At 45.3% G+C, this 13,782-nt stretch overlaps 1 protein-coding gene across 1 annotated transcript; it reads left to right on the top strand.

Annotated features, from left to right (window-relative positions):
* Window positions 1-310: 310 nt before the first annotated feature.
* MCM6 (minichromosome maintenance complex component 6) lies at window positions 311-13,144 on the top strand. The gene is made up of 17 exons (XM_027884296.1): window positions 311-452; window positions 1,338-1,484; window positions 2,049-2,159; window positions 2,659-2,908; window positions 3,256-3,421; window positions 3,508-3,653; window positions 4,457-4,607; window positions 4,955-5,096; window positions 5,446-5,587; window positions 5,715-5,822; window positions 6,414-6,569; window positions 7,610-7,738; window positions 8,603-8,764; window positions 9,817-9,952; window positions 10,220-10,387; window positions 10,913-11,052; window positions 11,685-13,144. Exons 1-17 carry the CDS (start codon window positions 340-342, stop codon window positions 11,796-11,798), a joined length of 2,481 nt encoding a protein of 826 aa, XP_027740097.1. The 5' UTR covers window positions 311-339; the 3' UTR covers window positions 11,799-13,144.
* Window positions 13,145-13,782: the final 638 nt, after the last annotated feature.

Genomic DNA, 13,782 nt, shown 5'->3' with positions numbered 1-13,782 from the left:
GGCTTTAAGGTCCGTTCCAAGCCCCTGACACTCAGCAGCGTTGTGTTTCTATGAGAGGCGTTGCTTTGGCACAGCTGTAAGCCCTGGACAGGCCCCGTTCTCTGTGCCAGCCCAGCAGCGGGAGGGGATGGGGTCGCTGTGCCCGGAGCATCCGAGTCATCCCCTCACGGTCCCGCCCCCGGCCTTTGGCGCGAAAACGGCCGCTGGGGGCGGGGCCCCGGGGGATGGCGGCCGCCGATTGGGCGGCGCGGCGGGCGCGCGGCCCACGTGGTTTGCGGCGTGGCGGGAACCGGGTCGGGGCCGGACCGGGCAGGGACAGCGTCAGTGTCGGCAGCCGGGATGGATTTGGCGGTGGCGGCGGCCGGGGCCGGGGGAGCGGCGCAGCAGCACCAGCAGCTCCGCGATGAGGTGGCCGAGAAGTGCCAGAAGTTGTTCCTGGACTTCCTAGAGGAGTGAGTGCCGGGGCCGGGCCTGGCGGGGAGGGCAGGGCGAGCGGCGGGCCGCGGGCGCCTCACGGAGGGGCCGCCATTTAGTGAGATCCTGCCAGGGCCTGGCGCCCCTGCCCCTCGGCCTTCGGTCGGAAAAGCTCTCCTGTGGTCTGAGGAACGGCTCTGCCCGGAGGAGTCTGCTTTGCCAGGGGTATAGGAAGGGAGCAGTGTGCTTCTGCGGTTGGCAAAATACTTCTCAGAGAGCTCTCGCGGCGAGTTTCTGTTTCGCGGGGACGTTTCCCAGAGAAGTTGTGGCTGCCGCATCCCTGCAAGTGTCCAAAGCCAGGCTGGACGGGGCTGGGAGCAAGCAGGTCTACTGGAAGGTGTCTCTGCCCATGGCAGCGGTTTGGAACGAGGTGGTGTTTGAGGTCCCTTCCAACCCAACCCATTCTATGATTTTTTGGTGCATTTGGTCCCTTTTAACGAAGTTTTGTGGAAGCCGTGTTGAAAACCCTTTCCACGGCTTGGCTGTTAAACATCTTGCTTCCTGCGTTTTGACTCCCGAGGGGGCCCGTCCGTGTCAAATAAGGATACCATTATAATCACCCTGAGGAAACAAAACCCTGCTTGCCGGTGTCGAGTCATTGTTTAACATGAAATAAAACTCAGTGTGGCACTCGGAACAACACTCGTGCTGTATGAGATTCAAACCAGGTTCGTCTGTGCTGGGGTGTTGATAGAACAGATGCAGAAGGGGGTGGAAGAAGAAATATTGTTGGAAAAGGGCTTTGCAAGGGGCTGTGGGATGCATTAGTATGAGCGATGCTTTCCTTTGCCTTCCCCCTGAATTCAGAGTATTCAGTTGCTGCCTGGTGCTGACTGTGAGATGTTTTCCTGAATGCCTCTCAGGTTCCAGAACAGCGATGGGGAGGTGAAGTACCTGCGTGACGCTGAAGAGCTGATCCGGCCGGAGCGGAACACGCTGATCGTCAGCTTTGCGGATTTGGAGCAGTTCAACCAGCAGCTCTCCACCACCATCCAGGAGGAATTTTACAGGTAAAGTGCAGAGGTCCATTTTGAGGTAACACTGAGCCCTGCTGCAGTTTCAGGCCCATAATGCCTCGCTCCTTATGTAAACAATGAGAGGTTCATCTTTCTACATCCTGAAAACGCTTAAATTTAATTTTTTTTTTTTTTTTTTTTTTACTGGCTCAAAACATTTCTCAGTGGATTCCTCTCTGGAAACCACGAGCTAACCGGGAAATGATATTCTGGTGAAGAAGTCATTCCCATCTGGTCAGTATGGGAATACAGAATAAACTCTAAAATTTCACGCTCTGAAAATATTTTATTGAGCCAGTTGCTTATTTTGAAGATCTGCTTCTTAATGTAAGGATAAAAGTGTCATAAAATGAGATTTAAAAAAGTCTATTATGAAGCTGTAATGCAAATGACATTATTCTGCAGTAATCTCATATTTAGTGTATTTGGATTTGGGTTTTTGTCTTACATAACATTCAAAGCCCGAATCTGGTAATCTGATACAGCCTTTGCTGTAGTCTGAAGCAGAGAAGGCTTTAATAGCTTCTGTAAAATTTGAAGTGCTTTTCCATATTTCAGGGTTTATCCTTACCTCTGTCGAGCAACAAAGACTTTTGCCAGAGACCATGGGAATGTTCCCTCAAACAAGGACTTCTATGTTGCATTCCAAGACCTGCCTACCCGACACAAGTAAGATGATTAATAATTCCAGAAACTTGTACTTTTTTACTGCTGGGGAAAAACGTGTCAAACCACACTGAAAATGTTTTGATTGTATAGTGTGAAATGAGCAGTTGACCAGAACAGTTGTGAAGAAGTTTCCTGACCTTGTGCAGGGTATTTTTTGAAACAGTTTTTCATTGGCAAACCACAATCAGATACTTATGTTCATTATATTCCACAAATATAGAGCTTTTCTAATTTAAATAATGTAACTTCTCTAATTTAAAAAAAATTATTTAGCGTGTGTAGCTTTTGAAGTACCAGTAGTTTTGCATTGGTTTGACCTTTAGTATTAATCTAAAAGTTTATGTAAAAATGAGAATATATTTCAGTAACTTTGTTTCCTTTGTCTGTTACTGCCGTTCTTTAGTCACGGGCTGAGTGAAACCGTGTTGTATCTTAGTATCTTGGGGCCTAGAATTGTCAGCTCAGCAATTTAATCCCTGTGAGTTTCTGTTTTGCCCAGAATTCGGGAGATGACCTCGGCGAAGATCGGCTCCCTGATGCGCATCAGTGGGCAGGTGGTTCGGACCCACCCCGTGCACCCGGAGCTGGTGAGTGGGACCTTCCTGTGCCTCGACTGCCAGACAGTCATCAAAGACGTGGAGCAGCAGTTCAAATACACACAGCCCAACATCTGCAGGAACCCAGTCTGTGCCAACAGGAGGAGATTCCTGCTGGACACGAACAAATCAAGATTTGTTGATTTCCAAAAGGTACGAGGGTGAGGCTGGGGGTGATGACTAACAGTGGTGTACCTGTGGTAGTTGGAGGGTGTTGTTTGTTCAGTGTAGTTGTTCTATACCAGTATAAAAAGAGATGCCTTCTAGTATCTGCAATGCTTTTTCTTCCCCACTGATATTTACTCTTGAGTGTCTCCAAGACTCCTCAGATGCTGATTAGTGAAGGGGTTTTTTGGTTGTCTTACTGCAAGAGGAGCTTCATGGCTGACATGGATGGCAGCAGTCGGATGCTACTGTGCTAATAAAGAATTAGCCCGGCTTTTGAGTCAGTTAGAGCTGTGGTGACACTTGCTGAGTGTTTATCCCTGCTCGGTGCCCAGGTCCGCATCCAGGAGACGCAGGGGGAGCTGCCGCGGGGCAGCATTCCCCGCAGTGTGGAGGTGATCCTGCGCGCCGAGGCCGTGGAGTCCGCCCAGGCGGGTGATAAGTGTGACTTCACCGGCTCGCTCATCGTCGTGCCTGACGTGTCCCAGCTCTCCACTCCAGGTTTGTTGCTACTGCTCAGGACCTCGGTGAGGTGTCCTTCCCGCTTGTCCCGGTCCCTGCTGTCCTGACCGCCGCTCTCCCGGCAGGGCTGCGTGCCGAGACCGGCTCCCGGCTGACGGGGACGGAGGGCTACGAAACCGAGGGGATCCGAGGGCTGCGCGCCCTGGGGGTCCGGGAACTCTCCTACAAACTGGTGTTTCTGGCTTGTTACGTTGCACCAACAAATCCACGGGTGAGTCTGGAAAGAGAGGAGATTTAAAGGTGTTCCTGATTGCTGCTCTCTGTGGTTTTCCCTCAAATCGGGGAGCGGGAATGGATGCTGTGTGCACTGGGCTGTCTTTAAGTTCTGACTGAATTTGTATAGCAAGGTTCTCGTCTTCAGATGTGATAATTTATCAGTGTTATCAATTTATTCTAAAGAGCTGACTGATCCACGTATTTCCATTCAGCTTTCATCCATTTCTGCAGCATTTCCTTTCCTTCCAGGAAATCCTATTGCTTCTTGTTCCCTCTGGTTTATCACATGGTATCTTGGGTTGCTACTGCAACATAATGAGCAATACTGACTGTGTCTGGGTTTTGGCACGTTGTGGTATCGTAATCTATCACTCTGTTAGGAGTTTCACTGTCACACAGGATAAAAATACCATCTGTTACTTTCTGGAAATAGAAGTTTCTGACCCCATTTCAGAGTAACAAAAGGCCTTGTGAAGTTCCAATTAATGAAGAATGCTGAGAAAGGCAAATTTACCCAGAGGAAGCCATACTGGGGTACTCTTTTTTAATCTCTGTATAAACATCTCACCTGGGGTTTTTCTCACTAACTGAAGTTACACAACTGATTTTGCCTGTTAGGAAATTGTCTGTGGGGTTTTAAAGGTATAAGATGATGAGCCTACTTAGCCTAAGGACAGCTTTTCTGAATATGTTCCTCCCATCCTGCTTCCAGTGAGTTTTTGTAACCTGTCTGCAGTGCTCACATTCATTTAGTGACCATGTTATAACTTCTATAATTGTTTTATTTCCTTTGTTTAGTTTGGTGGAAAAGAGCTCAGAGATGAAGAACAGACTGCAGAGAGCATTAAAAACCAGATGTCTGTGAAAGAGTGGGAAAAGGTTTTTGAGATGAGCCAAGACAAGAACCTTTACCATAACCTGTGCACCAGCCTCTTCCCCACTATCCATGGTAAGAACCCAGCTGAAGATTTACCTTGTGTAAATGTGAGTTCCTTTCGCTCTCTGTGTGGTGCCATTCTGGGGAAGGTTGAAAGCCCTGTTTCAAGGGCCATAAACCGTGCCCTCCAGCACTGGTTGTGCTAGAAAAGGAGAATCTACTTCGTGAGTATTTGCTGTGTTTAATCATTAAGACCTGCGACACTAGTGAAATAGGTTGGGCTTGCTATTGGTGCTCTGCTACTGAACCTTACAGCTGACAGTTGGATCTATTTTAAATAATTTTATTATTATTATTTTTAAATAGGAAGAATGTGGTGTTTTCCTTGGCTTTTTAGCTGAGTGTCTTTTCTGTGGCAGGTAATGACGAAGTGAAACGTGGGGTCCTGCTGATGCTTTTTGGAGGAGTTCCTAAAACCACTTCAGAGGGCACTTCACTGCGTGGGGACATCAATGTTTGTGTTGTTGGTGATCCAAGTACAGCCAAGAGTCAATTTCTAAAGTAAGCATCTCATTAAAACTCAGTATTTAAATATTGTCCAGGGTGACTGGAGCTACAGCCTTTTTCTGTGTTAAACAGAGGAAAGGGAAGTAAAATATTTAAAAATATTTGCCAGGGATTGTTTAGATGTGGTTGGAATATTTGAACAGGGCTGGAGCAAACTCACCAGGCCCCCGTGGTGTTAAAGAATGGGTTGAGACCTTTTTTTGTTCTTTACTTACCAAAGTACGAATTTCCAAATATTTTCAAAAAGACATTGAATATTAAAAATACAAATTTATCGAACTTTTTAAAAACTCAGAGGTAAGTGAAATACTGCGGGGGGGGGTGTTACTTCTTCTTCCCACAGGCACGTGGATGAGTTCAGCCCCCGTGCTGTTTACACCAGCGGCAAAGCCTCCAGCGCCGCGGGTCTGACGGCGGCTGTTGTGAAGGATGAGGAGTCCCACGAGTTTGTCATCGAAGCTGGAGCCCTGATGCTGGCGGATAACGTGAGTTCCTGCATCCCCAGAATGCTTTTCATTAGTGACAAAGAGCCCCCAGTTGTGTTGGTGGTGCTCTTTTTCCCAACAGTGATTGAATGTGGGTCACTTATTATTTTTCGTTCCTCCGCTGCAGGGGGTTTGTTGCATTGATGAGTTCGACAAGATGGATGTGCGGGATCAGGTGGCCATCCATGAGGCCATGGAGCAGCAGACCATATCCATCACCAAAGCAGGAGTGAAGGTAGCTTGCACTGGTCCTCTGTGTAGCCTGTAGGATCACCTGTCTGCTTGTTACGTGTGCTGAACTATCACCTGTCAGATTTTGGCACCAGCTCTGCAGCCACCTCCCTGTGGCAGCACAGAGATCACTCACTGCAGGGTTCTTGTGCCACCTACCCCAAACAGATCCAGAATGTGACTGAAAGGAAAAAACGTAGCAGTGGACAGGAAACAGAAAATGGGCAAATTCTAACCTTGCAGTAACCCCAAAAACGTTGTAGACTTGTGTGTGTTTGTAGAAGTCGAGTGTGTGTTTGCACTGCTGAAAATGAGGTGTTGTGAAAAGCAGTTTTAAGGGCTTGTTCCAGTGTTGTTGGCAAGAGTGACAATATTACAATATTGATTCTTCAAACTGTGCCTTCAGGCAGAGAAAGGGCTGGTTAAAAGAGTCTGGCTGCTTTTGAGGAGTGATTGTTACAATACCTCCATTGAGGTATTATCTATCTATTGTATCCAACAGATGTTATGCCGACCCATTCGGATTGCAACGAGTTGGTTTAGGAAGTGATCACAGATACCATTCTCTCTTCAATTTGTTCCTCCCCATTTCCAGGCCACCCTGAACGCCAGGACCTCCATTTTGGCTGCAGCAAACCCGGTTGGTGGGCGCTACGACAGATCCAAGTCCCTCAAACAGAATATAAACCTCTCGGCTCCCATCATGTCTCGCTTTGATCTCTTCTTCATCCTTGTGGATGAGTGTAATGAGGTAACTTTAAGAAATTGTAGATGAAATTGTGTCAGAAAATATCTCCTGGAAGTCTCTGGTCTGACCTCACGCTCCCACAGATTATTGGGAACAGGTTGCCGAGACCTTGACCAGGTGAGTTTTGAGCATTTCCAAGGATGGAGATTCTACAGTCTCTCTAGGCCCCTACTGCAATGCTTGACAGCTCTCACGTGTTCAAAAAATAGTAACTTTTATATCTAATCAGAATTTCTCATGATTCAGTTTGTGTTGGTTGCCTCTTTTCTATGAGTTATTTGGCTCCATCACCTCTGTACTGGCCAATGAGGCGGTTCCTTTCTTTCAAGCTGAACAGACCCAGCTCTTTTGGCCTCTCCCACATCGTGTCCTCCTGGCCTCTGACCATCTTGGTGGCCCTCTGCAGTTTTAGGTGGAGCAGATCTCGTAAGAACATCTTGCTTCTGCTTCTGTGCTCTGTGAGTGCAGCTGAAAGCTGGCAGCACCAGTGTGGGCATGCTCTGCTGAACACAAGGACACCCTGTCGTGGTTTGACCTGCAAACTTAACCACCATTACTCATTTTTCCAAATGGCTGGTGGCTGAGGCTGAGGCTGCTGCCACCTGTCTTTGTGGCATTTGCCTTGGGAATGTGGGAGATGCAGAGATTAATGCTGGTTCAGTGCTGCTCTCGCCACTGCTCTGCTCAGGGTGATTATCTAGTTGGGAAGGGACTGGTGAGAGAGGCAGAGCAGGCTGAAAAGGAAGAAAGCAGTTCCCACGCTGCAAAGGGCTGCTTTCTGCCTCTTCTCTGCCTGACTTGTAAGCCAGGAGAGTTCCAAGAGGTTGTAAATCCTAAAACTGCCTTTTGTCCCCTCTCTGCTGCGTCTCCTTGTATTAAATAACTCCAGGGCTTTCTCCTGGGCCTTCTGGCAGAGAGTTTGGCTTCTGGAAAGACTAGCTCTGCCATGAGGATTGCAAGGGAGCGGGAAGGAAGAATATAACTGTTGTTTTGCCGTTTGGCTGATGCTGTGAGAGGGATCTGACAGAGCCCCCCTGTCCCAGGTGACGGATTACGCCATCGCCAGGCGCATCGTGGACCTGCATTCCAGAGTGGAAGAGTCTGTGGATCGTGTCTATTCCTTGGATGACATCAGAAGGTATCTGCTGTTCGCCAGGCAGTTCAAACCAAAGGTAATTCCACTTTTCCTGTGTAAGTTGCTCTGTCTGAGGAGGTCCAAGGGAACAGTCACTCTGCAGTGTGCTCGTTTCCAGCAAACACAAAGACACTTAGTGTGGGGTTCTCTCAAGGAAATAGCTATAAACTCACTCACTACCTGGAAACAGAGCGTGTTTTGGAGCCATGTACTCTTTTGAGCTCCAGAAAACCATCCAGCTCAGCTGAGACTGTTGTAATCATTAGTCTTAACTGCTTTGGTGGCAGCTCCTAACCTCTGTCTAGAATGAGGGCTCATTTTATAGCTTTTTCATACCTCAAGGGCATGGGTCGTTCAGCATGGCTGAAGCAGAGGTTTTTGTATTTTATTGACTTATTGCTTGATCAGCTTGTTTGCCTTTATTTTAAAAGGGTATTGTTCCTTGGTATTTCTTTGCTTGCCTTTTGGTTAAATACAGAACCTGGGAAAGTGCCCTAAGAACAGATATTTTGGTAGTAGCAGTTTGGATGGGCTGTGTGTCAGATTTTTCAGAAGTCTGTAAACAGAGAACAATCTGATACGGACAGACATGACCTGTGCCCAGAAACAAGTCAGCAGAACAGAAAAATAGAAATTATCAACATTATTTGCTGCAAAATGATTAATGCAGCCGTGTGCTTATTGCACTATCATTATCCTTGGTGAATGTAATCATTATTACAGTTTAATTTTAACATAATATGATTGTTCTGTCTATGCACGGTATGTGTATAGCGTGGAATATTTCAGAGAAAAGCAGCAGCAAGTACAGGAAAGTCTGGGAATTGCCAATCTAATGCAAGAAGAATAAACTTTTAATAACCTGAACATGCAAACTGTCACACTGCTTGATGTCCCAAAGATATCCAAGGAGTCTGAGGACTTCATAGTGGAGCAGTACAAGCGGCTGCGGCAGCGCGACGGGGCCGGGGTGACCAAGTCGTCGTGGAGGATCACGGTGCGGCAGCTGGAGAGCATGATCCGCCTGTCCGAGGCCATGGCCCGCATGCACTGCTGTGACGAGGTACCAGGGCCTGGGGGGACTCCACGGGAGTGTGTGGGAGCTCTGGCTCTGCTCTTTGACTCTCAGATTGACCGCAGTCCCGTGGGTGAGCAGCAGAGCTCGGGTCACGTTTGCGCTTGTGGTGACAGTCAGGGTGAATTTGTGTGCCGGAAACACTGGGTTTAAGGTGTGTCTTTGATACAAACTGAGAACATGCATGTTTTTGCATCACAGTTGTGTCAGCACTCTCAGCCTGTTATCTGTCAGATCATGACAGAGGGGAAGAACAATCATCCACTACTACCCTTCATGACTGTTGGTAGTGTCTTTCCTGATCTTTCATAGTTTGTAATCTCTCAGCTCTCTTCCATCTGCAGTCTAAAAAGACAAAGTTCATCAAAGTATCTGAACCTCCCCAAGAGTCCCACATATGTGATCTGAGCTCCTCCTGACATCAGCCAGTGCTGCAATGCCTGTTGTGTTCTGGCTGTTAACTGTGGCGTGACTGCTGCCCATCCCAGTCCCTGCTTTAAAACCCAGCAGGCCTTTTGAAACGTTGATGAGGGGTTATGTGACACATGCAGGGATGGAACCTTGCTCACTGGCTGGGTAAGGAGGACACCCATTGGGTTCTTTTAAATTAAATTCAGCTCATAAAGGAACAGATAGCTTTTAGCTTATGGCTCAGCTAGCGAGGATTTTTCCAGTTTTTGCTTTTCAGTTCTGGAGGAGAGTCTCATTAGGCCCATTTCTTTCATGTTTCTTGCTCCACTGATCTTTCTTACGACTGTTCTTGGCTCAAATAAATTTTTTATTGACTCCACATGATCACTAAATCCTGAAAGATTAATCAGGCAGCTTTTTCCCTCCATAACCTTGTGTGACCTCAGCATACTTGTACTGGGATATAATTTAACTTGCAGAGTCTTTACTGCCGAGGATTAATCAGGTGAGATGAGTAGAAAAACCCTGTGTCAGAGTCAGAGATGAGTTGCTGGAGCTGTTGAGAAACCAGGAGAGATGTTTAGTGCATATTAACCTGTTTAATGCACGTGTTTTCAAATCTTCCTCAGGTTCACCCAAAACACGTGAAGGAAGCTTTCAGGCTTTTAAATAAGTCCATCATTAGAGTTGAGACTCCTGATGTCAATTTAGACCAAGATGATGAGCAGCAAATGGAGGATCAAGAGGACCAAGATGGAGTCAATGGTATGTCACTTAGAGAGAATTTTTTCAAAGGGGAAAGTCCTTCCAACCTTTACAGCTTGCCTTTTTGAGCACATACTTCTCTTCTGTCTCTCACCTGTTCCTCATCTAATGAAGTCTGGAAAGGTGGACTCCTGTTCTTAACTCTCTTGCTTCTTCAGCCTTCCTCACCACCTCCCCTGGTTGGTCAGTGCAGCATTTTTCAGTGGCTCAGAGTATTAAACAGGCAAGAGATGTTTCAGCTTTAAACCTGGGCATGTGTCCAAACAGGTGAGGCAGAGGCTCCAGCTGGGGTCAATGGCCTTGTGAATGGGCTCAATGGCCATCCTGAGGATGGGAACAAGGATGCTGCACCCAAAGCTTCTCTTAGATTGGGCTTCTCTGAGTACAGACGGATTTCCAACCTGCTGGTGCTGCACCTCAGGAAAGCAGAGGAAGGTAAGGGTTTGTTTGTTAGAATGACAGCAGGCCCTGAGCTCAGGGAGTGATTGTCATGATTGTCACTGCATCTCATGCTGTTGCCTGGGGGATTTTCACTCCTGTTGAGCCAACAAACGTGTCAGCTCTGGTGTGGAACCTGTGCTTGTGTGAGAGAACGACATCTGGTGATACAAAGATGATTTCTTGGAGTTTTTACCTCTGTTATTTTAGTCATTTGTCTAAACCCATTGAGCTGAGAAGCGTGTCAACAGAGCAGGCCCAGAAAAGGACTTGCAGCTGAAGGCTGATGTGATTTGGAAGACACTTGGGTGCATAGAACTGAAAGCTTCAATTCCCAGTCTAATTATGGCCTATTAAACCATGATTTGACAGCCTCCCGTGCAAAACATGATGCTTTAAGGATCAGAATAAAGTCTGGTGATGCTTAAACATGTTAAAGCCTGTTTCTCTGTTAGCATTTTCTCCTGTGGTTTAACTGGTATCTTACTGCTGCTGAGTTCATGCAAATTATTTTCTTTGCAGAAGAGGACGATTTGTCATTAAAGAAAAGTGAACTTATTAACTGGTATCTAAAGGAAATTGAATCTGAAATTGATTCTGAAGAAGAACTAATAAATAAAAAGAAGATCATAGAGAGGGTCATTCACCGACTCACCCATTATGTGAGTACAGAGATGTGGGGGCAGTGAGAAGGGGTTTGACTTGCACAGGGCAGTGTTTCATGTTCAATAGAATACATTCCTAATGGGAGAAACCTGCTCTGTGTTTCCATGTTACACCCTGATGCAGTATAAATGCCTTCTTTGCTTAACACCTGTTGCAATAATTATAGAAAAAACACTGAAATAAGTTAGACATGTGTGTAATTAAAGGTCTAAAGTGCCATATTATGTCCCTAGAGAAGTGTGATTTTTTTCTGTGTTTCTATAGTACTAGCTATGCATTAGGATTCAGAAGTACAAGTAACGCTTCCTTCAATGGGTAGCCTTAAGTCATGGGGGTAGTGGGGTATTTTGGAGGAAAAAGTATGAAAATATAAACTACTTTTCACTTTTAAAGGTGCAAACCCACTAGATTGGAAAGCACTAGGCTAAAAAGTTTCCAGCAAGCACATAACATATGAGATTTCAACATAAAAGAGATTTCCACTGCAGGTAATTGTTAGAGGGAGTTCACAATTAAAAGGGTTAAGTAGTTAATAAGAGGTGCTACCAGGATAAAAAAGAGATGCCTTTCAAAAACTACAGACAAACCTCTCTGCCCTTGTTTTAACACAAGTCTTTGTGTGTTGCAGGACCACATTCTGATAGAACTGTCCCAGTCTGGACTGAGAGGATCCAGAGAAGAGGAGACTTTTGATGAAGATCCATTCCTGGTTGTCAATCCCAACTATCTGCTGGAAGACTGAGGGCTGGGAGCTGAGTGCTTACAAGCTGGAAAAGGCATTCTTTTCTTGCAGGGGTTGCTGTACAGCTGACTCCCTGAATTCCCATGGATGTGCCAGTGTGTGGTCAGTAAAATGGGATTGCTCATTCACACTGAGAATACATGGAAAGTTGTTAAATTTATATATTGGTTTCATTATTAATTCTGACTTTCAGTGCTGTCTTCTGGATGCAGAAGAAAATCACCCAATGGCTTTTTTTTTCATCAAACTATTTTAGGTGCTTCTGTTTTAAATGAGAGGAATTGTTCTGTGTCACTTAGTAGACTTTTTATGGTATATGTTTTTATTGTTCTTCTTATTAACACGAATAAAAGCTCGTTAAGTGCCTGGGGGTGGATTGCTGTTACTCACATGTGGGATTGCTGTTTTTCCATGCCTGTGCTTTGAGGCTGAAAAAGTAGTGATCTAAAGATTAAATTTCCTGGATGACAGATGCTGCTTTTTAGGAAGTGTTTTTTTTTTTTTTTTTTAAACTTCCAGTAATGGATAGTGAGAAACTGATTGCTCCTCTTTCTTTTTAGATGGACTAAAGATGTGCATGGTCCTGTTGCATATGTAAAGTAGAAAATTGAAAACAATAGCCAAGCCTGATGCGAGGTTTAAAGTCAGGAGGGCAGAAACCCCCATCTTGAATGTCTTGGCCTGTAAGTTGAAAACTGCCACCATTTGTGAGGGATTTTTTAAGTTTATATTTGTAAACCTGGTTTTAGATGTTTTTATAAGAAAGCTTCACTTAAATTTCTGCTGTTCTCAGTTTTTTACTGTAAACTATGGGATTATTAAATAATTCGATTAAGAATTAAAAATACCTGGATATTTGTCTTGTCAGCTTGATACCAGCAGCTAAGAAAATTTGTAATAGAATCAAAAGACACCAAAGCTATACCTTTTAATTAGAAATAGTGGGAAACACCTGTCTCAGGTTCACAAGTGGAGGTGGTTTGTAAGGTGTTTTCCCTGTTAGACTCTCCCAGCTCTGGGGAGATTTGCCTTGGTCTAAACTAAGCATGTCACTAAAGATAACAGTTATATTTAAGGATTGGAGACTGTCATAAATGTCTGTAACCAACAACAACACTGCCACATCACCGGGCCCTGACTCCAACTGCAGGAATTTCTTTCATAAACCACTTCTAGGCAAATGCTCCATTTCACTGAGCATTGCCACCCACCTGCAACAAGAGTTTCATGTCATTCTGTATTGTCCCTTTCCTTTCAAAATAAGGACAGCAAAATTTATGTACTTGGTTATGTGTTTCCCTCTCCCCTCCTTCAGTCTTTCTTTGATAATAAATATTCTTCACGTAGGAGGAAGCATTTTTTTTTCTGCTTCTCTTTCCCCAGTTCTGTAGCCTGGGAAGGGAGTTCTCTCTCTGAGTTCTGAAAAACAAGCACCAGGTGGTGCTGTAAAGTTGCTGTTCAAACTTGTTACTCAAACACTGAGGTGGAGGGAAGAAGGTTCATAGTTCTTCAGAACAGTCAGCACAATGTTACAGCTCTCGCTTTTTTTTTTTATTTCCTGGAGAAAATAAAAATGATCTGGGAATCGAACAGGGTCAAAGTACATAAATTACAATCCTTGAATAAGCCTGGCTATTTGAGTAACAGCAAACGTTGAGAGATAATTTATTACTGAAAGAAAAAATTGCTTGACACAGCAGTAACTTACCCAGATGATTCCAGGTGTGTTTTAGATAAACTGCTGATTGTTAAAGGAAAACAACTCTGAGGTGGATGTGACGTTTCAATATAAATATGCAGAATTCTGTGTTCAGTTGATTTGATGTGTTCTGTGTTTAGGCAGTAAATGTTCTCAGCTCTGCAGTATTTGAATGGAGCAAAGCTGAGTTACCTTTTCCCTGCAGCAGTTGAGGTGATCTGGGTGTACCCACCCTGCTGGGAGAGCCTGTGTTTTTAAGGGTTAAACAACAGAATGACGTTCAAA

Source organism: Empidonax traillii, unplaced genomic scaffold (assembly GCF_003031625.1).
Source record: "Empidonax traillii isolate 1590-97213 ecotype Southwest subspecies unplaced genomic scaffold, ASM303162v1 scaffold142:size1213974, whole genome shotgun sequence".
NCBI lineage: Eukaryota > Metazoa > Chordata > Aves > Passeriformes > Tyrannidae > Empidonax > Empidonax traillii.
The sequence above is the reverse complement of the archived record's forward strand: the minus strand, read 5'-3'. Positions and strand labels throughout refer to the sequence as shown.